Genomic DNA, 23248 nt, shown 5'->3' with positions numbered 1-23248 from the left:
GCGTGCGGGCTCAGTAGTTGTGGCTCATGGGCTCTAGAGCGCAGGCTCAGCAGTTGTGGCGCACGGGCTTAGTTGCTCCAAGGCATGTGGGATCTTCCCGGACCAGGGCTCGAACCCGTGTCCCCTGCACTGACAGGTGGATTCTTAACCACTGCACCACCAGGGAAGCCCTCAAACATTTTCTTAATAAAGATTTGTTGAATGACTAGATTCCCACTGGGCTCATGCTTACCAGATAATCAAGCTCCCTCCTCCCCAGTCTCTCGCGGTGTTCTTCAAGCTCAGATCAAGTTTCTCCTCCTCAGGGAAGCCTTCATCCACCTTCTCAGGCCTCAGCGGCTATAGCCAATGCCAGCTTCCTCCACTGAACACAGAGTACAGAGGTCTTTTCCCTTTTGATTTTTTTTTTTTTTCCCTGCTGGGAAAGCTGGCAAATGTTAATAAAACGTGAGGTGGAGGAGTAAGGGGTAGAGACTGCTGGGGTCTGCGGCCAACCAGATCTGTGGCTGATCTCTGCTACCCTAGCTGTGTGCCCAGGGACAAGATAAGCTCAACTTTCCCCAACTTCAGTTTCCTCATCTGAAAATGGTGAATGAAAATACCCACCACAGAGTTGTTGATAGAATTGGACCTAAGGGGGACTTCCCTGATGGCACAGTGGTTAACAATCTGCCTGCCAATGTAGGGGGCACGGGTTCGATCCCTGGTCTGGGAAGATCCCACATGCCCTGGAGCAGCTAAGCCGGTGCGCCACAACTACTGAGCCTGCGCTCTAGAGCCTGCAAGCCACTACTGAGGCCGCGTGCCACAACTACTGAAGCCCGCGCACCTAGAGCCAGTGCTCCTCAACAAGAGAAGCCACTGCAATGAGAAGCTCGTGCACCGCAATGAAGAGGGCCCCCCGCCCCCCACTCACTGCAACTAGAGGAAGCCTGGGCGCAGAAACGAAGACCCAACGCAGCCAAAAAATACATATAAATAAATTAAAAAAGAAGAATTTGGACCTAAGGTATGTAAAGTACTGTTCCTAGCACTTAAATGTGAGCTATTCTTATTTTAATTACTCATAAAGAGACGTTGCTCCCAAGAACCCGATGAAATTCTCCAAGCACTGTCCATGGTATGTGGTTTCCCAGTTGCTCACTGGGTGGCCCCGAGAGCCATCGTTTTTTATTCCTGAGGCGCGCCAAGCCCCCTTCTCAGGGTAGTGCGGACGCCTTCCCAGACGGCCCCCTTCCTGGGCCCCAGGTCGTGCCGCCAGCGAAGCACCGGAGTAACCTCTGCCCCCCCAGCACCCCCTCCCCCCGCCCCACCAACACGTACCTTATCCTCCAGCCTGGGTTCCCAGCTCCACCCACCGGCCCCTTGAGTCACGTCCTCCTAGGAGGCTGCCCCGCAGCGCCTCCCGCCGGTCGGACCTGGAGTGCCTGTTGGCCGCGGTAGGCCTGCGGCTGGCGGGGCTCGGCGGGTCCCGAGCCCACGTGCTCCCCGCCTCCGCCGCAAGGCGCCGCCCTCCCGCTGGGCGCAATCCGGACTACATTTCCCAGGGTGCGCAGCGGCGGGGGCCTTGGCTCGGCGGGGGCCTCGAGCGGCGCGCCGCTCCGCCGCCTGCTCGGGAGCACGCGGGCTGGCGGGAGGACAGGCAGAAACGAAGACCCGGAGAGAGTTTCTGCGCAGTTCCGCCGGGCCGTGCTCGGCTGTGCCGTGCCGAGTCGGACCAGGGCAGGAGCGGGTTGGGGGGTACGGCCTCAGAGTCGGCGGTGCCGGGGACAGGCGCTCGGGGCATCCCGCGCCTCTCTGAGGTCCCCGCCCCGTCCCGGCCGGGCCAACTCGCCTGTCAGTCAGTGGGGCGGAGGCAGCGACGGTAGAGGGGCCGGAGCCGGGCACGGAGAAGAGCGCGGGCCAGGCCGAGCGGTGGGGACCTGCCCCTTAACTCCACGGACTCTTCGCCCCAGACTTGCGAAGCTGTACCCCCTGCGCTTCGTTGGACGCCTCCGTAACCCGCGAAGGGCTCTCTTCCCCCGTAGCCTCCCACCCCCGTGACCTCTTCCTAGGACCCGAGAGCTCACTCAGAAGAGGGTGTTGTGGGTACAGGCCATCGACCCTGTGACCCCTCACGGGCCAGGGCCTTGGTTTCCCTCAGACCTCCCTCCCCTATGACTCCCTCCTCATAGCTTCTGGGGACAGAGCCCTGACCTACCACCAGGACCCCTGCCTGCGAACTCCTCACTGACGGCTTCCTCCTAGGAGTCCCCCTCAGTGGGTCTCCTCCTAAGAGCATCCCTTTTGGCCTCTGGCAAGCCCCCCCGCCAACCGAGGTGGGGAGGCCTCGGCAGCCATGCTCGCCCTGGGCCCCCTGTCACCCCACCACCCCCTGGGCACCGAAGCCGGAGTCTAGCAGGGGGCCAGCAGCCAAGAGGCTGGGGCAGGAGACAGGTCACGGTCCACCTCCCTGCTGGGGAGGGAGCAAAGATGGAGCGGCGGGAGGAGCAGCCGGGGGCTGCAGGGGCTGGAGCAGCACCAGCCTTGGACTTCACTGTGGAGAACGTGGAGAAGGTATGAGGGCCCTGGGGTGGGCACTCCAGTGACAGAGCAGAAGTTCTGGGGACTGACACTAATGCCAGAGCCCAGGCTTGGGCTGGGTGCCCGTTGGGATGGTGCCTCCAGAGCACCTGGCATTTGCTGTCTCTCCGGGCAGGCAGGACAGCAATGTAATGGTGTCTTAATAGGCTATTTTGGGCTTTCCTTAGACATGGGTCCTCTGTGGATATTCTAGGGGCTTGGGGTGGTCCTTCCAGGGTGCTGACGGTTTAGACTTCCAGCCAGACTGGCTGTTCTCCAGCTCCATGGAAACGGCATGAGCAGTGCAGTAAGAAACCAAGGACCCGGGAGACCTGCAGCTCAGTCTCCAGAAACCATAGTGATATTGAGCCATCCTGGACCTGTTTTGTTGAGCCAGGGGCTCAGAAAATAATCTGAAACGAAAACAATCGGGGTTATGTTTTCACTCTTCCTTGGAGAAGGGTCCTTCCTTTATTGGATGGAGGCCAGACCACTCCTGGGCAGGCAGGAGTAGGGTTGGCCCCCTTTGTTTTGTGCTGGGTCCAAGGAGCCTGGTCCTGCTGGCAGCTTCAGAGTTCTTCCCTACTCACCTGCCCACATGGCTTCCTGCCATGGCACTCCCAGTTTCCCCCACTGCCCAGTCCATCTTTTTTGAACTGCTTCTCTGTTTCTTTTCTGGGTTCTGCCCCCAGAGGCCTGGAATGCGGAAATGCATTTTCCCTGGGATGAATGGGGAGATGGGGCTACCTTGCTGGAAAGCAGAGAATGGTTGCAGATATTCGTTTGTTATTCTTGAGCCCCGTTTACCATACCCAATAGTGAGGATGTGTCTCTCTGCTTCTGTTCTCTGCCTGCCTCCGCATCCCTGAGGGTCCAAACAAGGGACAGTGGCCATAACTGGCTGTCAGGGATACAGACAGGGCTAAGTCTACTTGAATGGAGCCTGCTTAGGGGGTGAGAGTCCTAGCCTCACTCTTCCACCCGCTGGGACCGGGCAGTGTTGGCATGGTGGCGTACTGTTCCATGTGCTACCAGGGAGATAAACCCCTGTTTTCTCACTGTGTGAAGTCCTTATGGAATTGGGACCCTGGGGATTTGGCTAGTTGAAAGCTCCAGGCTAGGCGTTTGCCAGGGCTGCAGGCCAAGACTTCTCTGGACCAGCTTTTTGGACCCTCTCGTGTGCTCTCTGAGGAGTGTTCTCACCCTCCTCTCCAGTTTGTCCCTGCCCTAGGGCTGCCTGGCAAAGCCTTAGTCCTGCTCAGATTTCACAATGGCTTTGGTGCCAGCATCTGGAGTGACCTAGGGATGATCCTGGGGGAGCTAAATGGAGCTGTTGGAGTAGATGAGAGCAGCTGTGCCTGGGAGGGTTGGGGGGCCCCTCAGGCTGTTTCATACTCTTCTCAGGTTTAGCTTCTTCCCTATGGAGCCATTCCTTCCACCTGGGCCTTGCCCTTTACTTCAGGTGCTTCCCCTCTGGGGAACTCAGCCTCCTCTTTTGCTGCTCTCCTGTGGAAGTTCATTTTCTGAACCCATAATGTTTTGCTATAAGGAGAAGAAATTATGGTAGAGTATGGGCAAAGTTCAGGCACTCGAGATATCGGCAGGACTCCAGGCCCAGGAAACACTGCAGAGCCCTGAGCTCTCCCTTCCCGCTCAGCCCCCCAGTCAGAAAGAGCAGTCTTGCAGGACCAGGTCCTGCCCTCTGTTCTGGGCTCTGGCAGGATCCAGAGTAGCCAGCACCTGCTCAGTCCTGTGCTGTCCTGCAGGCGCTGCACCAGCTCTACTACGACCCCAACATTGAGAACAAGAACCTGGCTCAGAAGTGGCTGATGCAGGCCCAGGTCTCCCCACAGGCCTGGCACTTCAGCTGGCAGCTCCTGCAGCCCAACAAGGTGCCTGAGATCCAGTACTTTGGGGCCAGTGCCCTGCACATCAAGATCTCTCGCTACTGGAGTGACATCCCCACTGACCAGTATGAGAGTCTAAAGGCACAGCTCTTCACCCAGATCACCCGCTTTGCCAGTGGCTCCAAGATTGTGCTGACTCGGCTGTGCGTGGCACTGGCCTCGCTGGCTCTCAGCATGATGCCTGATGCTTGGCCGTGTGCTGTGGCAGATATGGTACGGCTCTTCCAGGCTGAGGACTCACCAGTGGATGGCCAGGGCCGCTGCCTGGCCCTGCTAGAGCTGCTGACAGTGCTGCCCGAGGAGTTCCAGACCAGCCGCCTGCCCCAGTATCGCAAAAGCCTGGTGCGGGCCAGCCTGGCAGTGGAGTGCGGGGCTGTCTTCCCGCTGCTGGAGCAGCTGCTGCAGCAGCCCAGCTCACCCAGCTGTGTGCGTCAGAAGGTGCTCAAGTGCTTTTCCAGCTGGGTGCAGCTGGAGGTGCCCCTGCAGGACTGTGAGGCGCTCATTCAGGCTGCCTTCGCTGCTCTGCAGGACTCAGAGCTCTTCGACAGCAGCGTGGAGGCCATTGTCAATGCCATCTCGCAGCCTGATGCCCAGAGGTGAGCCAGTCCCCTCCTTCCGGAGATGGACAGTCTGCTTGGCCAGCCACGCATCCATCCATCCATTTGTTCAGTAAACACTAATTGAGTGCCTACTGCATGCTTGGTCCTATGCTAGCAATAGGTCCAATGCTGGAACCAAACAAGACATGGTCCCTGTCCTTATGGTTCAGAGAGGGAGACAGACATCAGACAACTAACTATGTAATGAATTATTCCATGAAAATATTTGACTCTCCCTTCCCTTTCTCTCAATCTTGCAGTCACAAAGTTCTGGTGTTCTGCTTCTGACTATACTGTGTATCTGTTTTTTCCATTTCCACTACCACCACCCTGGTGTAAGCTGTCCTCACCTCTCTCCCCAGAATACTGAGGGGCTTCCTCACCAGTCCCCTGGTTTTCACACTTATACCCTTCATTGCCCACCCAGCACCCAGAGCAATCCTTTAAAAATGAGGATCTAATCTTTCCTTTCTGCTCAGAAATCTCCAGTGGGTCCTCACTGCTCTTAGGATAAAGTTCAGAATCCTCAACGTGATTCACAGGGGCACTGCACAACATGGCGTCCCCAGCCTTGTCTCGTACCATGCTCCCTGCTTTCTTCACTCTCACACAATCTCTTCAGTTCTGTGAGTGTCCCAGGCTCCCTCTAGCCTCTGAACCATCACATGTACTTCTCATATCACTGCTGCCTCCGCTGAAACTTCGCTTCCTTAAGGAAGTCCTCATGATTTTTAAGACTCAGTTTGGTCTCTATTATTTTATCTCAGAGCTCCCAGTGTGTTTCCTTCTTAGCCCATAACTCAGTTTCATTATAAATTAATATATGTCTCCCCATTAGTCTCTCAGCATTGTGAGGACAGTCACTCTGTCATTTTATTTTGTCACACTGTGCCTGGCAGCACTTGGTAGCATTCATTATTTTTTGAACGGATGAAAAGTAGGAGTTGCCTGAGTGGTGAGGGGTGGGGGTGGGGTAGGGAGAGGTTGGAAGGGGAGGGAGTGTTCCAGGCTTCGGGAGCTACAGCAGGTGCAAAGGCCTGTGGTGGGCAGCACCACCATACATTACACTCACCGAAAAAAGGTGAGTGTAATGAGTTGCTTCTTCAGCAAGTGTTGCTTGAGCGTCTGTTTATGTGTGGGGCCCTGGGCTGAGCACAGGGAGCCTAAAGATGGGTTGATTTCTGCAAGATAGGAGCTCACAATCTAGTAGACACTTGGGTGGGCAAGTAGAGCCTATGTGATGAACGCTCTAATGGAGGGAGCGGGTGGCTGTCAGAACCCAGAGGAGGCATTTAACCCAGTCTGAGGGTTATTAAGGGCTTCCCAGAGAAGGTGACAATAGAGCTGTGCTTTGAAGGCTGTGTAACAGTTAGCCAGATGGAGGGGATGGATATGGGGAGGACCTTCCAGACAGATGGAAGAGCCCGAGCAAGGGAAGGGTGTGAGAGAGCCTGGTGAGTAGGTGTGATTAGACAGCAGAGTATAAGGGCCACTGGTAGGAGATCCAGGCCCAGATCATGCAAGACCTTGCTGGCCAGGCTTAAGATTTTGGTCTTCATCCTGAGGATGATGTAAAGCTATTAAAGGATTGTAAGCAGAGAAAATGGCATGATGGCATTTTTGGTATAAGTTGGATTGGCCAGGGCAAGACTGGAGGCCTGACACTTAACATTTCAGAGAAGATGCTTTGGGAATGCTTGGCAGAACCAGAGGGGAAGATACCACTGAAAGAGATGGCCTGGGAAAGTGGTTGATAGTTCTAGCCTTGGCATTAGTCATGTCTGAGTTTGAATCCCAGAGGGTTCACCTCCTAGATCTGAGACCTTGGGCAAACCACTTTTAAGCCTCAGTTTCTGTCATCAGTGAAATGGGTGTGATCATATTACAGAGTTTAAGTAGGATAATGTGCCCAGGGCCTGCCCCTGGTATTCTGTGGAGAATATTTTGGTATGAGGATTAAATAAGAGAATGTCTGTGAAAGGTTTAGCATGGTTCCTGGATACTCCGTAAACGGCAGTGACTAGTATTTGGTATCATTATTGCATTGGCAGTTAGTACGAGCCCTTTCCCATGGCTTCTCTGGTTTTCCAACTTCAGGTGGGTACCAAGTCCCAGGTCAAGGCCTTTCTTGGCTGGCTGGGCTCAGACAGCTGGTGGCTGAGGGGAATTGGCAGGGCCAGTGCGTGGGTGATGTGGGGTGTCCTTGGATACACCTAGGTTTACTCGGCTAGCCAGTGTCTCGAGGGCTTTGGTAGGTAATTGATGCCTCTTCTCCTCTGAACGAATGAGCGAGCAAGGAGCCAGTGAGGGAACCTATAGCCTCCTGAGCGCCCATTGGCTGCAGCCCCCTTGGTTGCTTAGCAACTCTCCCCATTTTCTCAACTCTGCTCCCAGAGCTCTAATTGCAGGTCTGGGCTGAGCTCTGTGTAAGTGGCAGGCAAGGAGTCCCAGCAGCCCTGCCCCGGCAGCTCGAGCTGACCAACAGGAGCCAGGCCTTTTGAACCCAGGCTCAGCCATGGTGCTTAAAGACATCCGCTCTATCTTCCTCCCCCACACCTAGAAGCCTCAAGGCCTCAGGCCCGTGTCTGCTCACAGGTCTCAGGCACAGGTGCCCAGGTGGTAGGAAATCTATGCAAGAGTTTCCCCCATGGGTGGGCTGCATCCAGCCTGGGGTCAGTGTTGGGCCCTGCTCTGTCTAGTCTGTTTCCTAGCTTTGGCTTGAGAAAGTCACCTTCAGTGGCTTTGACTTCTGGGTCATCCAGCCACTACCTCCCCAGGTGTCCTGACATCAGCTCCCCTTGGCTGAGCCCGCACTCAGGTTACCCTTTTCCCAGCCCTCCACAGCTGCTGCTGCTTGCCTGGCTCTCTCTCCTTTGAGAAACAAAATTTTTTTCCTGAGATTTGTTTTTAATCCTGGAAAAGCTTTTCACTGGGAACTGGGGAAGGGAAAGAAGGTGAATTAGACAGGCTCTTGGGGGCTCCCATCAGTTAGAACTTGAGATGTGGGCTGAGATCTCCATAGATCCTTTGGGGAAATTCAGGTTGGGCCTTGAAACAGAAGCAGATCTATAGCTGTGTAAGGAGCTGTCTTAGCCTGGAATCTGTCTCTAATTTGTTCTGTGACCTTGAGTAATACTCTGAGCTCTACTGGGCTCTACTCTTTGATTTATCCTATTATGAGGTATAGATGAGACAAATTAAGAACTTTCATTGAGTACCTACCGTGTACATGAATTTTGAAGGTGTGAGGGAACCTTGGAATACAGTGGGGATGCTGTGAGGGTAGGGCACTACCTCCTGCCCCTGTCTCAGCTACTGGGGAGTTTGCGGGCCATGGCCTTGGCCCTGCCCCTACTCATTGTGCCAGAGTCTGGTCTGAAGGTGCCCATTGTCTTGTGGTGCAGCCTGTGTCAGGGCCATGAGACTGAAGCTATCCCCACTGTCTCCAGGCAGCACCCTCTGGAGCTGTCTCTGGGCTGTGGGTACCCTGGTAGGGACGTCTTGTCCCACCAGAACCAGGATGTGGAGAAAGCCAACATCCTGGACTGGTTGCCTCTTGTCCTTCTCATCCTCCACCTAAGGTTATGGGGCTACCTCCGAACAACCTGCTTGGGGCAAGTCCAGATAGAACTCCTTCTGGACCCTCAGTAACCCCTCCCCTCCATAGATTGCTATGGTGACTCTATGATTGACAGCAGAGGGATCCCCCCCTGAGAGTATCACTTCTCTGCTTAGTCTCATCTCCACAAAGCAGGTTTCTGGGAATGGAGCTAGCCTCCTCTCAGGCTCCTTTGTATACTCTGCTTCCTCTGCTGCTTCTTTAGGCATCATTGTGCTCTTTTCTCTCATTCAACACTTTCTTCTTGGGCAATTCTCATGTGCTCCCATTGCCGTTTGCTGATGTTTCCAAAATCTATGTCTCTTGCTCAAACCTCTCCATCGGGCTTCAGGTTTTTATCTCCAACTCTCTGGACACTTCTACCTGCCTATCTCACCAGGTACCTCTGATTCAATGTGCCTAACACTGAACTTACCACCTTCTGGCCTCCCATTAAATTTATTACTGTTCCCCTCTACCCGCTCCTCCAGGTCTCAGTAAATACCTCTACCAAGGAGAGTTGTTCTTGACTCTTCCCCATCCTCATATCCCTGTTTTGCCTCTAAGCTCCCTCTGAGTTCATCATCTACTTCTCTCCCTTCCTTATTGCCACCAGAGTCCTTAGGAGTTAGGATTTGGTGGTAGGGGGTGGAGTGGAAGGTGGAGGTTGATGCTCTCAGGATTGTTGCTGCCTTCTAAAGTCTTTAACGGGACTCCTAGCCTGTGTTACCTCTTCTGTCTCCCACCCTCGTTCGGTCTCCCCTGACACTGAGTGTATTAGTTTCCTAGAGTTGCCATAATAAAGTGCCACACACTGGCACACACAACAGAAATTTATTGTCTCACAGTTGTGGAGGCTAGAGGTCTGAAATCAAGGTGTCAGCTCCGTCTGAAACCTGTGGGAGAATCCTTCCTTGCCACCTCCTAGCTTCTGGTGCTTTGCTGGCAATCTTTGGTGTTCCGCTCGGCTTGCAGCTGCATAATTCCAGCCTCTGCCTTTGTCATCATATGTCATTCTCCCTGTACGTCTCTGTCTTCACATGAATGTCTTTTAAGAACACCAGTCATATTGTATTAGGGCCACCCCCTACTCTGTGTTCTAATCTACAATGACCCTATTTCCAAATCAGGTCACATTCTGAGGTACTGGAGGTTAGGGCTTTAACACATCTTTCTGGGGGGGGGGACACAATTCAATCCATAACAGTCTGTTCTCTGGTCCCCCAAAATTTATGTCCTTCCCGCATGCAAAACGCATTCACCTCATCCCAACCTCCCCAAAAGTCTTAACCCATTTCAGCATCAACTCTGAGTCTAACTGGAGGACACAAGTCCACCCATAACACTTACCTTCTCGTACTTCCTTCCCAGAATTCTTCTGGAAGTCTCTGACCTAAGGTTCTTCTCAAATTGGGCAGCATCAAACCTGCCGTGTAGGCCCTGACCTCTTTTTCACTTTGGGTTTGATGTGGGAAGGAAGGGGGGCTTTGATGGATGACAGGGAAATTGTGCCTTTCTCTTAAAGCTGGTGGGGGATGGGCAGACAGCTATGATGGGTCTCCTCACCTTATGCCTCCAGGTATGTGAACACACTCCTGAAACTCATCCCACTGGTACTGGGACTGCAGGATCAACTGCGACAGGCAGTGCAGAATGGGGACATGGAGACCTCCCACGGCATCTGTCGCATTGCTGTGGCCCTGGGCGAGAACCACTCCCGGTGAGGAGAGGGGCAGCTGGGGGTGGGATAGTAGGGCCCTCTAAGAAGTGGGGGAGGCGGAATGACCTCCCTATGTCTCCTCCCTCCCAGGGCCTTGCTGGACCAAGTGGAGCACTGGCAGAGCTTTCTGGCCCTTGTCAACATGATCATGTTCTGCACGGGCATCCCTGGCCACTTCCCTGTCAATGAGACCACCAGCTCCCTGACCCTCACCTTCTGGTACACGCTGCAGGTGTGTCATGTGACCTTCAGTAGGACTGGGCCATGATGGAAGAAGGTGAATCAGGGGCTTCTCTGGCTAACTCTCCTCCCTGGCTCTCTCAGGATGACATTCTGTCCTTTGAGGCAGAGAAGCAGGCTGTGTACCAGCAGGTATACCGGCCGGTCTACTTCCAGCTGGTAGATGTGCTTCTGCACAAGGCCCAGTTCCCTTCTGATGAAGAATATGGATTCTGGTCCTCAGATGAGAAGGAGCAGTTCCGAATTTACAGGTGATGGTAGCAGGCCAATCCTAGCTCTAAAGGGAGTCCTGAAATAATGAAGGCAATGAGGGGAGGGGCCCAAGGCCAGGCTCCCTGAATCCTGGGCCTCCTTTCTCTATAGGCACTTTGGCAGGGCTCTGAGGGAACTGGGGTGGGCTCCTGGGCTTGGGGGAAGCAGCCAGGTGGTGTATAAGGCCTTTATCTGCTTCTCAGGGTGGACATCTCAGATACACTCATGTATGTCTATGAGATGCTGGGGGCCGAGCTGCTCAGCAACCTCTATGACAAGCTGGGCCGTTTGCTTACCAGCTCAGAGGAACCCTACTCCTGGCAGGTACCTCCCCCGCCTGATTCCCTCAGCCCTCCCAGACCTGTTGCACCCTCCTCCTGAGCCAAGCCAGTGGCATCCTCTTTTCCCAGCACACAGAGGCCCTGCTCTATGGCTTCCAGTCCATCGCGGAGACCATCGATGTCAACTATTCTGATGTGGTGCCCGGGCTCATTGGCCTCATCCCACGGATCAGCATCAGTAACGTGCAGCTGGCGGACACTGTCATGTTCACCATTGGTGAGACCTGGCACACACCCATGAGCACATTCCCAGAGCCAAGGCACACATCCCCAGCCACAGCCAGCTTGCTGGGTCCTATCCAAAGTGGGAGACATACATGCCCACGCACACAATCAGAACTGCAGCCAACTGACTGTCCTGGCATGTCTAGGGGTCCTTTCTACAGTGCACTGAGCTGCAGTTCAGTGAGGGTAGTTCACTGTCACTGAAATAGCAGCACTGGGCCTCTACCGCATAACTCCTTCCTGCTTCTCAGGTGTAAGGCTCATGTTTGAGCATGTGCGTGCATGTTTGCCCATTCAGTCCTCTGAATGAGCAGTGCTCCATACAGGGCCTGCAACTCCACCCTGCCAGGAGCTCTGCCTGCCTCACAGGGACATGGTACACAGCCAGCCTGGCCTGCCTCAGATGTCTTGCCTTCTCCCTTCTTCCCCCAGGAGCTCTGTCTGAATGGCTGGCTGACCACCCCGTCATGATCAACAGCGTTCTACCCTTAGTACTGCATGCCCTAGGCAATCCTGAGCTCTCTATCTCTTCTGTGTCCACCCTCAAGAAGATCTGCCGAGAATGCAAGTATGACCTGCCGCCCTATGCTGCCAACATCGTGGCTGTCTCCCAGGTACGCGGGGGCCCTGGGTGTGTAGCTGGGCCTCAGGGCACACTCTGCCCTGTGCTGACACCATATTCCTTCTTTTTTTCCCCAGGATGTGCTGATGAAACAGATCCATAAGGTGAGTTCAAAAGTTTCTAAGGGGCTCCTTGGGGTATTGTGGGGAGCTGTAGAAATCCCATCTTCTGCCTTTGCGCCTTATTCTCTGTTCTCAGAACCTTCCCCAAGAGGTTCATTCTTCCCACCCACAACCAGGTGTGTCTGGGACTGACCCTCGATGTTCTGCCCCACAGACGAGCCAGTGCATGTGGCTGATGCAGGCACTGGGCTTCCTGCTGTCGGCCCTGCAAGTGGAGGAGATCCTTAAAAACCTGCACTCGCTCATCTCACCATATATCCAGCAGCTGGAGAAGCTGGCGGAGGAGATAGTGAGTGAGCTGGTGTGCGCGCGCGCGCGTGTGCGCGTGCATGCGTGTGTGAGTGTGTGCGTGTGTGTGGCTGGGGAGCAGCAGTGGGACTATGGGACTTCCCTTCGTGTTGGCTGTGACTGCTGAGGGGTGGGGCTTGAGCTGGCAGTCAGGGCTGGGAGACCCAGAGCTTGGTTCCCTTCTCCCTGTAGCCTAATCCCTCCAACAAGCTGGCCATTGTCCACATCTTGGGGCTTCTCTCCAACCTCTTCACCACGCTGGACGTCAGTCATCATGAAGATGATCATGAAGGCTCTGAGCTCCGGAAGCTGCCAGTGCCGCAGGGACCCAACCCTGTGGGTGATGTTGTCATTGCTATTGCCCCCCCAACCCTGTGGTAATGTCATAGTCACCCCTGAACTCTACGGGTAATATTGTCATTGTGTCCCTGGCCCCATGGGGCATGATGCATTTGGTCCTCTGACCCTGTGAATGACCCTACCATTGCTCCTTACTCTGTAGGGAGTGATGTCATTGTCTCAGTCCTGTGGGTGATGTTGTCTTTGTCCTCCCCACCTGGAGTGGTGGTATAGTGTTTCCTTCTCCCCATGGGGGACACCGACATTATCCTACAGCCCCAAAGTGATGTAATTTTGGACCCTTGTTTAACCTCCAACTCTGTGAGGCCTTCTACTTCAGCATTCGCTGTCCCCTACGGGCACTCCACATGTAATAGTTCTTGCCTTTGAGTTGCTCCTAGTCTAGAAGAAATACATGTAAACAGATTGTCACAGAGCAGTGTGATAAGTACTGCAGTAGGCTCGGGCACAAAAGGGATTGGGATGACCACTTACAAGCTGTTTGGTCTGGGGCAAGCCTCAGCTTCCCATTCAAAACTATGAACATCAAGAAATCTGGTGCTAAAAAAAAAAAAGATATCCGGTGCTCATCTCATAGAACTGTGCTGAACAGCCGGGGTGGTCTTGATTGAAAGTACTTTGCATACCATAAAGCTCTGTACAGATGTGAGGGACTGCCTTGGTCATTGTTCCAAGTATCCCCTCCAGGGTTTCTCCTGGAGAAAAGGAAGCCACAGTATCCTGGTCTCTGTACTCAACTCCCCACCCCAGTTTCAGTTACCCTTTTGGCTCCAGACCAAACCGAGGCCACTGTCCTCCCACAGAGCCCCTTCTCCTATGGTAGTCATCAACCTGCCTTCCCTCACCTCCCAGGACCTCAGGCTGCTCTCTGCTCCACCATAAGTTGCCCGTATCTACGCATCCCCTGGGGCTCTCTACCCTAAGCCTATCTGGGTGAGACAGCATCTCTGCTTCTTAAGGGGCTAGCCCATAAGCGTTTGGCACTAAAATACTTTTACTGAGCAGAAGTAGATAAGGAGTGACTTTTTTAAAAGGTTATCTTTTGAAGCACTTGTAATATGCCTGCTTTGCAGTTTGAGGCTTCCTCTAAGGTGATCCCCAGAATTCAGGGTATCCTCTTTCATTCATGGGGATTCAGCAAAGCATTCCTGCCCCCAGGGTCCCTTGCACTGAGTCCTCAATGGGCAGTCTGGGGCAACAGATTCGAACTCCTGGCCTACTTCCAGCTACTGAGTAGTCCTTCTTGGGTGGGTGAGAGAGGTAGTGGGGGCACCTCACTTCTTCCTTTGTCTTCAGGTGGTGGTGGTACTGCAGCAGGTCTTCCAGCTTATCCAGAAGGTGCTGAGCAAATGGCTGAATGATGCCCAGGTGGTGGAGGTGAGTCCTGACCCTTGCCATCAGCCCCTGTGGTGACTTTGCTCAGAGGTGGAGCAGGAAGAAGGTGTTGCCGCCCCACCTCGGCTTGAGATGACCTGGAGGAAGTAAAGGAGATGAATCCTGCCCCATAGACACAGGGATTCTCTGGGGAAGACATTCAGAGCTTCCCAGCATCACAAGAAGTGCTCGACCCCAGGACTGTGATGCTGGGGCTGAGTGACAGGGATCCACTTTAGCATCAGACACCTGCTTTTGTTCTGTTCATTTCAGAAGTTTCTCACCACTGTTGCTCCCTGAAAGGCAATGGTGAGGATGTAAGTAGCAAGAGTTAAGTTACAAATTTCCATCCTCAGCCCCTCTGAGAAGGGCGTTTTAGCCTCCTGCCTTCCAGGGTGAGGGTCAGACTTGCCTGCCTTCCTTGGTTCGCAGAGCCAGGCAGGGCTTTTAGGTAAGGGCCCATTTTTAGGCCTCCTTTGTGCAGGGCCTCAGTTCTGCTCCAGCCAATGGTGACCTGCTGACCAGGGCCCCTTTGCTTTCTTTCCAGGCGGTGTGCGCTATCTTCGAGAAGTCAGTTAAGACGCTGCTGGACGACTTTGCCCCCATGGTGCCACAGCTGTGTGAGATGCTGGGTCGGATGTACAGCACCATCCCTCAGGCCTCCGCTCTTGACCTCACTCGACAGGTGGGCCTTCTGATGGATGCAGCAGTGTTTGGGATGTCATCCCAGGCAGAGATCTGACGCAGGGGTTGGGCGGGTGGGTGGAGTGGGGTGGATGGCTTCTCTGGCAGGGGTTCTCACCTGCATCCCAGGGATGTTGGCCTGTCCTGGTGGGCCAGGGCCTCAGCTGACCGGCATTCCCTGCTTTGTTGTAGCTGGTCCACATCTTTGCTCATGAGCCTGCCCACTTTCCCCCAATCGAGGCCCTCTTCCTGCTCGTCACCTCCGTCACGCTCACCCTCTTCCAGCAAGGTAGGTCCTGACCAGGGTCTCTGCTGCTGCCGCCACTGCCACTGCCTCTGCTTCCCCAACTGGGGAGCCAAAGCTGCCCACTCTGTTCTCCTCTCTCCCCTGAGTTGCACCTGGGACTTGATGGGAAACTAACGGGATCAAGCACAGCACAATTGTCACCTTACAGATAGTGGACAAGAGAGTGAATGATGTCTTCTACTGGCCTGCTGGACTCAGGGCCAGTCTGGATGTGGGGGAAGATGGGGCTGGAAGCTCTGAGGGACTTGGGGCACCAGGCTGACTCCATTTCCTTTGGGATAGAATGAAAAGTGGAGAGAGCGTGGCTTCGAAGTCAGATAGACCTAGATTCTAAGCTCATCACCACCAACTAGTTGTGTGACCTTGGGCAAGTCACTTACCTTTTCAGAGCCTGCCTTCCCGTATCTGTGAAATGGAGATTTTCAGATACTCGATAGGATTGTTACAGGTATTAAAGTAGCATCTTTTGGGCCCCTGGCTTGGGGTTTTTGCACACGATGTACTCAGTGATTGCTGGTTCCTTTCCCTACATTGAGACTTATTCCTTTCTAGGCCAAAATCCTTTGGTTGTGGTCCCAGTGCCCCATTCACTGCGGCCCTCTGCCTGAGAGAAGTTGGGAGCAGGGGGCTCCAGGCTTCCCCTGCTGCCTAACCCAGGCTTCTCACTCAGAAAGGAAACAGTGTTGTTCCTCCAGCCTCCTGAGTTTTGCCTGGATTTGTGGTCACAGGTTTGAGGCTCACCAGGAGTCTCAGCTGGAGCTAGAGCACTCTCTGCTTCTGTCCTTGGTGTCTGGTCCCATGATGCTGGCCTCTGCTCTGGTGGGCCATGGGTAGTTTCCAAAGTGGGGAGAAACCTGAGCCAGAAACCCGGATGTGGTCATCCTCAGCGCCACCTCTCCCCCTCCTCGTATCCAGCTGGGGACAGGTCGTGGTGGTCCTTCAGCCTGCCCACTTCTCCCCACCCTCTACGGCCACTGCTCCAGTGTACGGTGCCATCTGGATCAGCTCAGCAGTCTTCTAACTGGTTTCCCTGACATCTACCCTTCTCCAATTCATTCTGCACCATGCAGCTGTAATATTTTTTATAAGACACAAATCTGAGCATTTTCCCTCCCTGGCTTAAAGCCCTTCTGTTGCCCCCCATCACTGTGGGGTCATCGTCCCACTGCCCTGCACATGATATAGCTCCTGCCTACTTCTCAACGTCCATTCCTGAATGGCTCCAGCAGTTCAGCCATCCTGATTTTTCCTCACTGTGTCCCGTTTGATCCCTATGCCTTGCTCCTCTGCCTGGATTGCCCTGTGCCCTTTACTGGGTGAGCTCTCGCCCCTCCCTGCCTTACCCATGCATCAGTCCTCGGAAGCTCCTCTGAGGCAGAGCTGGGTGCTTCTGACCTTGTGCCAAAACTGCATCGGGCATGCACTGCTGATACAGCACTGATCACACTCAGTAAGCAGCTCCCATGTCTGTCTCTCTCCCTGGACTAAGCTCCTCAAGGGCAGGCTTGGCTCTCTTCCCTCTGCGTCCGTCAGAACAAGGCCAGCATAGAGTAGGCACCAGACGCTGTTGAAGAAAGGAGGACGAGGGCTCCTTGCCCTTGGAGCCTTTCTTCCTCACTGTCCGGCCCACCTCTAGCAGGGTGGCTGCTGAACGCCAGACCTGCTGTCTGCAGGGCGACCCAGGCATGGGGCACACCGGGCTTCGTTTTCCAAGACTTGAGTAACTTGGGGTGCAGATGTGGAAGGGACGTGCTTTATCAGTGGCTCCTCACAGCCCGAAGGAAGCAGGGGAGAGATTATTATCAACTTGACAGTCGGGGAAACCGAGCGTCTGTGGCTTGCGCAAGATCACACAGCTGCTTAGTGGTGTCTCAGGCAGGGGTTCCCGCAGCACCTCCTCCTGAGAGTGGAGCGGCGGGCAGGACCTCCAGGCGCACGCCTCGTCCGTGCCGCAGGTGTCCTCAGAACTGGAAGCAGAGTAGTGTCCAACATCCTGTCTGTTGGGCTTGTTGGTTGTCTTACAGGACAGGATGGTCCCCTTACCTGCTATGCTGTCCCAGCCTTGCCGTACTTTCCTCGGGCTCTGCCCTCCCACCACACCGTGGGGTGACTGGTTTCCCTCTTTCCTCGTGCGTCCAGATGGTGGGAGCTGGTGGTCAGCCCTGAGCCTGGCTCTCTGCTGGGCTGTGTCCATGTGGAGGGGCTTTGTGGGTGGGGTTCTCATTTTTGGCCTCATGATGCAGTTCCCTCCCCTAGGCCTTGCAGTGGCTTGCCTGGCCATCCCCACAGCATATGGGGCACTGCAGTACCCAAGAAGGAGTCTTCTGGTTTAAGAGAACCCAACAGATTCCTTTCTTTGGCTAAACCAAGAGCCCTAAGGCCATGGAAGGGAGGGGGCGCCTGCTCAGACCATGATACACGGCCCTTTCCAGGGCCTTCAGCCAGGCCTCCAAAGGCAGTACCAAGGACCGACCTCCCACCAGCCCTGCCCTCCTCTTTGATGGCTAGTGATGGGGAGGTATGTGCTAGGAAGCAGTGTAGGGCCACTGCAGCGTGCCAGAGGCCACAGCAAGAGTCTGGGGGCTGTTTGTCCAGCTACATGGTGGCCAGCGTTGCTCGAGCATCGCAGGGTCACTTGGGGACTGACCTGAGGAGGAGCGGGGAGTAGGTGGAAGGCCCCTCGGGAGGGAGCTGGGGCAGACCGTCCTTCACTTTGCCGTCTCTTTCTGTTGGGCTTCTCCCAGTTCATGGTTTTTGTATGTTTTGTTTCTTTATCTTGCTTCCTGCTGCTCATGTGCCCCCACGCTGTCTCCCTGCAGGCTCTCAGTCCCACATAACTATATGAGGTTGAGTTGCTGTTTGTATAATTTTTTCTTAAGTTCCATCTTTATTATATTTTAGGGCCCAGGGATCATCCTGATATTGTTGATTCATTTATGCAACTCCTGGCACAGGTGTGTTTTAGTTTTATTCATTCACGTTCTGTTCTCTCTCTTTCTCTTTCTCTTATGTTGAAATTCAATTTAAGCCTATTTTTAGCTTTCTGTTGACAAATTTTTTTTTTCTGTTCAGTTGAATAGAGTTTCTTCATCTGTTTCCGTGGAAGTTGACAACCCAACATCCTCCTTTAGTGCCCCTTTGCCTCAACTAGCTCAGTCCTCCACAGAGACCAGGGAGGGGCTGATCCCGAAGGGAGGGAGCTGGGCTGGCCTGGCGGGTGGGGAAGGGAGGGGGTGGTAACTGTGCCCAGCAGCTCCTGTGGGGCTGGGGTGGCCGAGGAGTTCAGGGGCAGGACCTGAGTTGAAGGGCCTGGGGTTCATTGTCCCCGTGCTCCTGCCGGGAACTGCCTGCCTCAGTGCCCCCAGCCTGCTCTCGAGAGGTAGGCTGGGAGGAGCTCCAAGGGAGGGGCCGAGCTGAATGTGCTGCGGTGGAGCCCAGAGCTTGGCTGTCGCTGGGCTGTCAGACAGATCCTGCTGCTGCTGGGAGGTGGGGTGCTGGCTTCATTGTGAGATGTGTCTGGTGTGTAAGTGTGTCAGACCTTACTTGTATGTTTTGAGTTTGGTTTGGGAAGGGAGCAGAAATCACGTGGCTGCCGTAAGTAGTACGTGTATTGTGTTGAGTGTCGGGATAAATGTGTAGTTGAAGTGCGGGCCTGGGCATTGTTGCGTGTTGTGTGTTGACGTGCGTTAGGCATTGATGGAGTTTGAATATGGATGCGTGTTGGAGGCGTGTGTGTTGGGCTGTGGGAGTGCGTGTTATGGAGGGTTAGGCGTAAGTACGGTAGTGGTGTGTCTGTATTAGGGGTTGTATGTTTGAGAAGATATATGTGTCGGGCTGTGGGAATGTGGGGTTAGTATGATGGGGGGTTCTGTGTGTCAGAAAGTTCCTGTGAGTTGGGGGTTCCCATGGGTTGTGGTAAATGATGTGTTTCTTTGCTTAATCACTGCACAAATATATTTTGAGTGTTTAATACGTGCTCGGTAGTCTGCTAGGTGCTGAGAATATAACGGTGAGCAAAAGCAGCCACAGTTCTTACTCTCTTAGAACTTACAGTCTAGTGGAGGGGGCACAGGAGGAGTGGGAATGGGCGGTGTGTCCTTGGCCTGGGTGGACGTGTGTGAGGGTATCCATGAGGGTGCATCTTTGGGGTGAGGGCGTTTGAGTATGTATTTGTGCCTGTGCGTGGGGAGAGTGCACGTGCTGGGAAACCGGGTGGAACGAGGGTGTGGGCGTGTGGACATGGTTTGGGGACGTGGGGAGGGTGGGATGTGAATATGTAGTGAGGGTGTGTAGCAAAATGTGGGAGAGTGGTGTGTACAAGGGATGTGATAGAGGTGTGTGATAGAGGGTCAGTAGGGCGTTTCAAGTGAGGGTGCATGTGGGGCTGTGTGCACAAGAGTAAACATGGGGGAGTGGAAGGTATGTGAGGACTGAAGGGTTAGGGGTCGATGTGGTACGCATTGGGGGGCTACTGGGGAACAGCAGTGCTTGATGACTGTGGGAGCTGTGCAGAGCATCTCCTGTGACCTGAGGATGTACCAGTCATGCCCTGGTACCACTTGGGGTGGGCTCTCGGCCCCTATACTCTGTCCACTCCCCCTGACATGGCAGCCCTGGCTCCTGGGCTGGGTATAGAGGAGAAGGGCCTGGACACAGGGTATCCTGGGTGAAAGGCGGGGCTGTGGCTCCCAGGCTCCTGCCCTGCTTTTCCTCTTCCTAAGCTGGAGAGTGTCTGAGGAATGCAGGCGGGACGTAGGAGGGGGGCTCTTAGACTGGGCTCCATGTCCAGCTGCCATCTCTTCTTCCTGCTGCCCTGTTAACAAATCCAGGGGGCCTCAACTGCCTCTGTGAATCAGAGTGAAGTCACTGCTGGCAACCTGGAGCCTGCAGGAGGTCTGGCCCTGATGGTGGGAGGTGGGGAGTGAGGTGTTTGATTAGGGGTGACTTGGGACCCAAACTTTTGCATTATGACTCCCAACCTCTCTCATATACCTGTGCGTTCATGTACACATACATGTACATAGCATCCCTTGGCTGCTCCCCTCCTGACCTACTGAGCTCTGGAGTGGTCTGGGTCCCCCAGAGACGGCTGGGGGGCTGGTGTTGACAGCCTCTACTTGCGGTGTGTGAACTTGGGGTCTGGGTGGCAGGTGAGTGGGGGGATGGTTCTTGGAGTTGGCTGGGCTGGGCTTACCAGCTCCACCTCCTGCAGGCTCTGAAGCGGAAGCCAGATTTGTTCCTGTGTGAACGATTGGATGTCAAAGCTGTGTTCCAGTGTGGTAAGTGGGGCCAGCTGGACAGGTGGGCCTGGGGCCCCTTCGGGAGGATCCTTGACACCCATCTGATCTGCCTCTGCCTCTCCCACAGCTGTGCTGGCCCTCAAGTTCCCCGAAGCACCTACTGTCAAGGCCTCCTGTGGCTTCTTTGTGAGTCCCGTGCTGACCCCTAACCCCCACCACCCCTATGCCTAGCACACCCTGCCCAGGACTCTAGAGGGTAGGGGTGTGGTGTGCAGGTCTTGTCTCCAGGGGGACAGGAGAAACAGCTGGGGCTGACGGGCCTCTCCATCCTCTGTAGACAGAGCTGCTGCCTCGGTGTGGGGAAGTAGAACCTGTGGGAAAGGTGGTACAGGAGGATGGCCGTATGCTGCTCATAGCAGTGCTGGAGGTGAGATGGAGCCAGGTGTGGGGGGTTTGATGTGGGTTGGGTGGCCCTCACTGTTGGGGCAGCTGCCTTCCTGGGGAGCTTGAGCCTTGGTTCCCTAAGCTCTTGTTTCTCTGTCAAGTCAGTGGCTGGAAGTTGTTGGGTTTCTGTGAGGATCAGCTGGCTCTTGAAAAGCAGCGCTCACCTGTCATATGCACTTTGGCTGAGGAACTGTCCGGGAGTGGGTGGGTGTGGCTAGGCACCTTGCTGCAGAAGGGGCAAGGCCCTGGTGTGCTGAGAACCCGTCTCCCTCAGGCCATTGGGGGCCAGGCCTCCCGCAGCCTCATGGACTGCTTTGCCGACATCCTATTTGCTCTGAACAAACACTGCTTCAGCCTCCTGAGCGTGTGGATCAAGGAGGCACTTCAGTCACCTGGTTTTCCCTCTGCCCGCCTCAGCCCTGAACAGAAGGACACCTTCAGCCAACAGATCCTTCGGTGAGCAGAGCTGGCAGGGCCTGGGCTCGGGTCAGGGGGCAGAGGAGGCGTGGTGGATGCTGCTAACTTGCTCTCCCTTCTCTTCTTCAGCGAGCGAGTAAACAAGAGGCGGGTGAAGGAGATGGTGAAAGAGTTCACACTGCTGTGCCGGGGGCTACATGGCACAGATTACACAGCTGACTACTGAGGGGCGCCCCCGTCCCACCCACACCTCCTCCTCACCCCTTCCTATCCCCAAAGAGTAAACTTGAACCTTCACTGCACTGCTGTCTCTGCTTCCTTTCCACTGCCACCACCGCCTAACTGGGCGACCTCAGAAGACCTGGGGGAAGGATGGGAGGATGCTTGGACCTAGGCCTTGGTAGGGTGTGGTGGGGCCAACCTCTCGCTCCTGGGGTGGAAGGGGCACTGCTATAGCCAAGCCGCCTAGGCTGGAGCCATTCCAGATACTGCGGATGCCCTTGGGGTAGGTGGGGACTGCAGTAGTGTCAGCAACGCCCCCCCATTAAATTAGTCCCAACGTTTATGCATGCATACATTTACTTAATCAACAGTGCTGAGTACTAGGCCCCTAATTCTGCCATGCCTTGTTCTGTCTGAACAAAAGCTGATCTAGTCCATAGCTACCATGCTAACTAAGCTGGGAGAATGGGACCAATGAGGAAGGCTGCATGAAGGAAGTTTCATTTCTGAAGGGAACGGGAAGCTTCCTAGGTAGAGGACTTGGGGCCTTGGGCTGGCAGTGAGGTGAGGCTGGTCATTTGGGAGGGAAGAAATGGAGAGTGGCTTTGAATTCCAGGGTGTGTTTCTTGTGTGGGGTTATTGAGGCACCCAGACTTGCACTTGGTTGAGAAGAGGTATAGAAAGCGGGGCTGAGTATGTGGGGGAGGAGATATAGTGGACCCCAGAGGAAGAGGAAGGCAGGCCCTAGTGTTGTCTGCAAACCCATAGCTCCCCAACTCTGTGGTACCTGACCAGCACGTGATGGTCAGGGTTTGGTCAGGACCAAGGACAGCTCCCGGCCTGCTGTTGCTCTCCTCCCTTAGCAGGGTTCCCTCCCTTTCTGTCTCAGCCATAGTTCCACCCTGGCTGCCTCTCGGGCACCCCAGCCATCCCCTCAGTAAGATCGCAAGAGCAGGATTGGGTTCTCCTGACTCCCAGCCCTAAGCCATGAGTCTCCTTGGAAGTGTTAGGAGAACTGGTTACTCCCACGATTGTCTCACTTTTTCTCCTGTTCTTTTCCCAACCTCTGCGCAAATTCTGTGTCCTCCATTCTTCATCATTCAATCTCTTCCCACACCAGCCAGCATCAGCCCCCCTTTCATGTCATCCCCTGAGATCACTCTGTCCCCTTTCCCTTACCCCTCCTCCATCCCATTCTCACCTTACTCTTGATTTTTCACTTCTGGAGTATGTAGAGATGTTTCACATACTTTCTGTCCTTTTCTCCTACGACATAGCACCCGAGTGTCTTCCTCCCTGCTGCCATGATCCAATGTAGCATATATAACCTGGGAGAATGAGGGGTCTAAGGAACAGCTTCTGAAATCAGACCTGGGTACAGATGGTGCCACTGATTTGCTGTATCTTATTAGGCAGTTAGCCTCTTTGAGCCTCCGTTTCCTCAGCTGCAAAATGCGACAGCTCTTACTCCAAAGACTGAACTCTGTAGTACCTGGTGAACAATTAGTGCTCAGTGTTTGCTTGATTGAGACTGCCGTGAGGATAGTAGTGGATTCTTCCAGTACATGTGCTATGCAAAGGACTACTTTATGAAGTTTTATATCTAAATTAATTTGCGCCAGCAATCCTATTAGAAGTACTATTGTTACAAGCCCCATTCTGCAGATGAGGAAACAGCCATTAAAGACGTTGAGTAACTAAGAGCCTCAGTCATTAGTAAGGGG

General features: G+C 54.4%; 1 protein-coding gene across 4 annotated transcripts; it reads left to right on the top strand.

The window, feature by feature from the left end:
* Window positions 1-1683: 1683 nt before the first annotated feature.
* On the top strand, window positions 1684-21604 carry IPO13 (importin 13). 4 transcript variants are annotated; one of them, XM_033867686.2, is made up of 20 exons: window positions 1701-2556; window positions 4329-5065; window positions 10246-10386; window positions 10477-10618; window positions 10711-10877; window positions 11082-11202; window positions 11289-11436; window positions 11877-12058; window positions 12144-12170; window positions 12265-12477; window positions 12669-12812; window positions 14133-14213; window positions 14758-14895; window positions 15087-15183; window positions 18103-18155; window positions 20414-20480; window positions 20569-20627; window positions 20779-20868; window positions 21160-21341; window positions 21432-21604. In XM_033867686.2, the coding sequence occupies exons 1-20, from the start codon at window positions 2473-2475 to the stop codon at window positions 21526-21528; spliced, it is 2970 nt and encodes a 989-aa protein (XP_033723577.1). In that variant the 5' UTR covers window positions 1701-2472; the 3' UTR covers window positions 21529-21604. The 4 variants fall into 4 exon arrangements, 3 of the variants coding, with proteins under 3 accessions (XP_033723585.1, XP_033723577.1, XP_033723580.1); XM_033867689.2 differs by having other exon boundaries at window positions 1705-2556; window positions 12343-12477; XM_033867694.2 differs by lacking the exon at window positions 12669-12812 and having other exon boundaries at window positions 1698-2556.
* Window positions 21605-23248: the final 1644 nt, after the last annotated feature.

This window comes from Tursiops truncatus, chromosome 1, assembly GCF_011762595.2.
Source record: "Tursiops truncatus isolate mTurTru1 chromosome 1, mTurTru1.mat.Y, whole genome shotgun sequence".
NCBI lineage: Eukaryota > Metazoa > Chordata > Mammalia > Artiodactyla > Delphinidae > Tursiops > Tursiops truncatus.
The sequence above is the reverse complement of the archived record's forward strand: the minus strand, read 5'-3'. Positions and strand labels throughout refer to the sequence as shown.

Bases quoted from the DNA above. Each gene is read 5' to 3' on its own strand.
- IPO13 (XM_033867686.2), top strand. From the start codon at position 2,473: ATGGAGCGGCGGGAGGAGCAGCCGGGGGCTGCAGGGGCTGGAGCAGCA. The intron at 12,059-12,143 runs GTACGCGGGGGC...TTTTTTCCCCAG, and splicing joins ACATCGTGGCTGTCTCCCAG to GATGTGCTGATGAAACAGAT. The intron at 14,896-15,086 runs GTGGGCCTTCTG...GCTTTGTTGTAG, and splicing joins CTCTTGACCTCACTCGACAG to CTGGTCCACATCTTTGCTCA.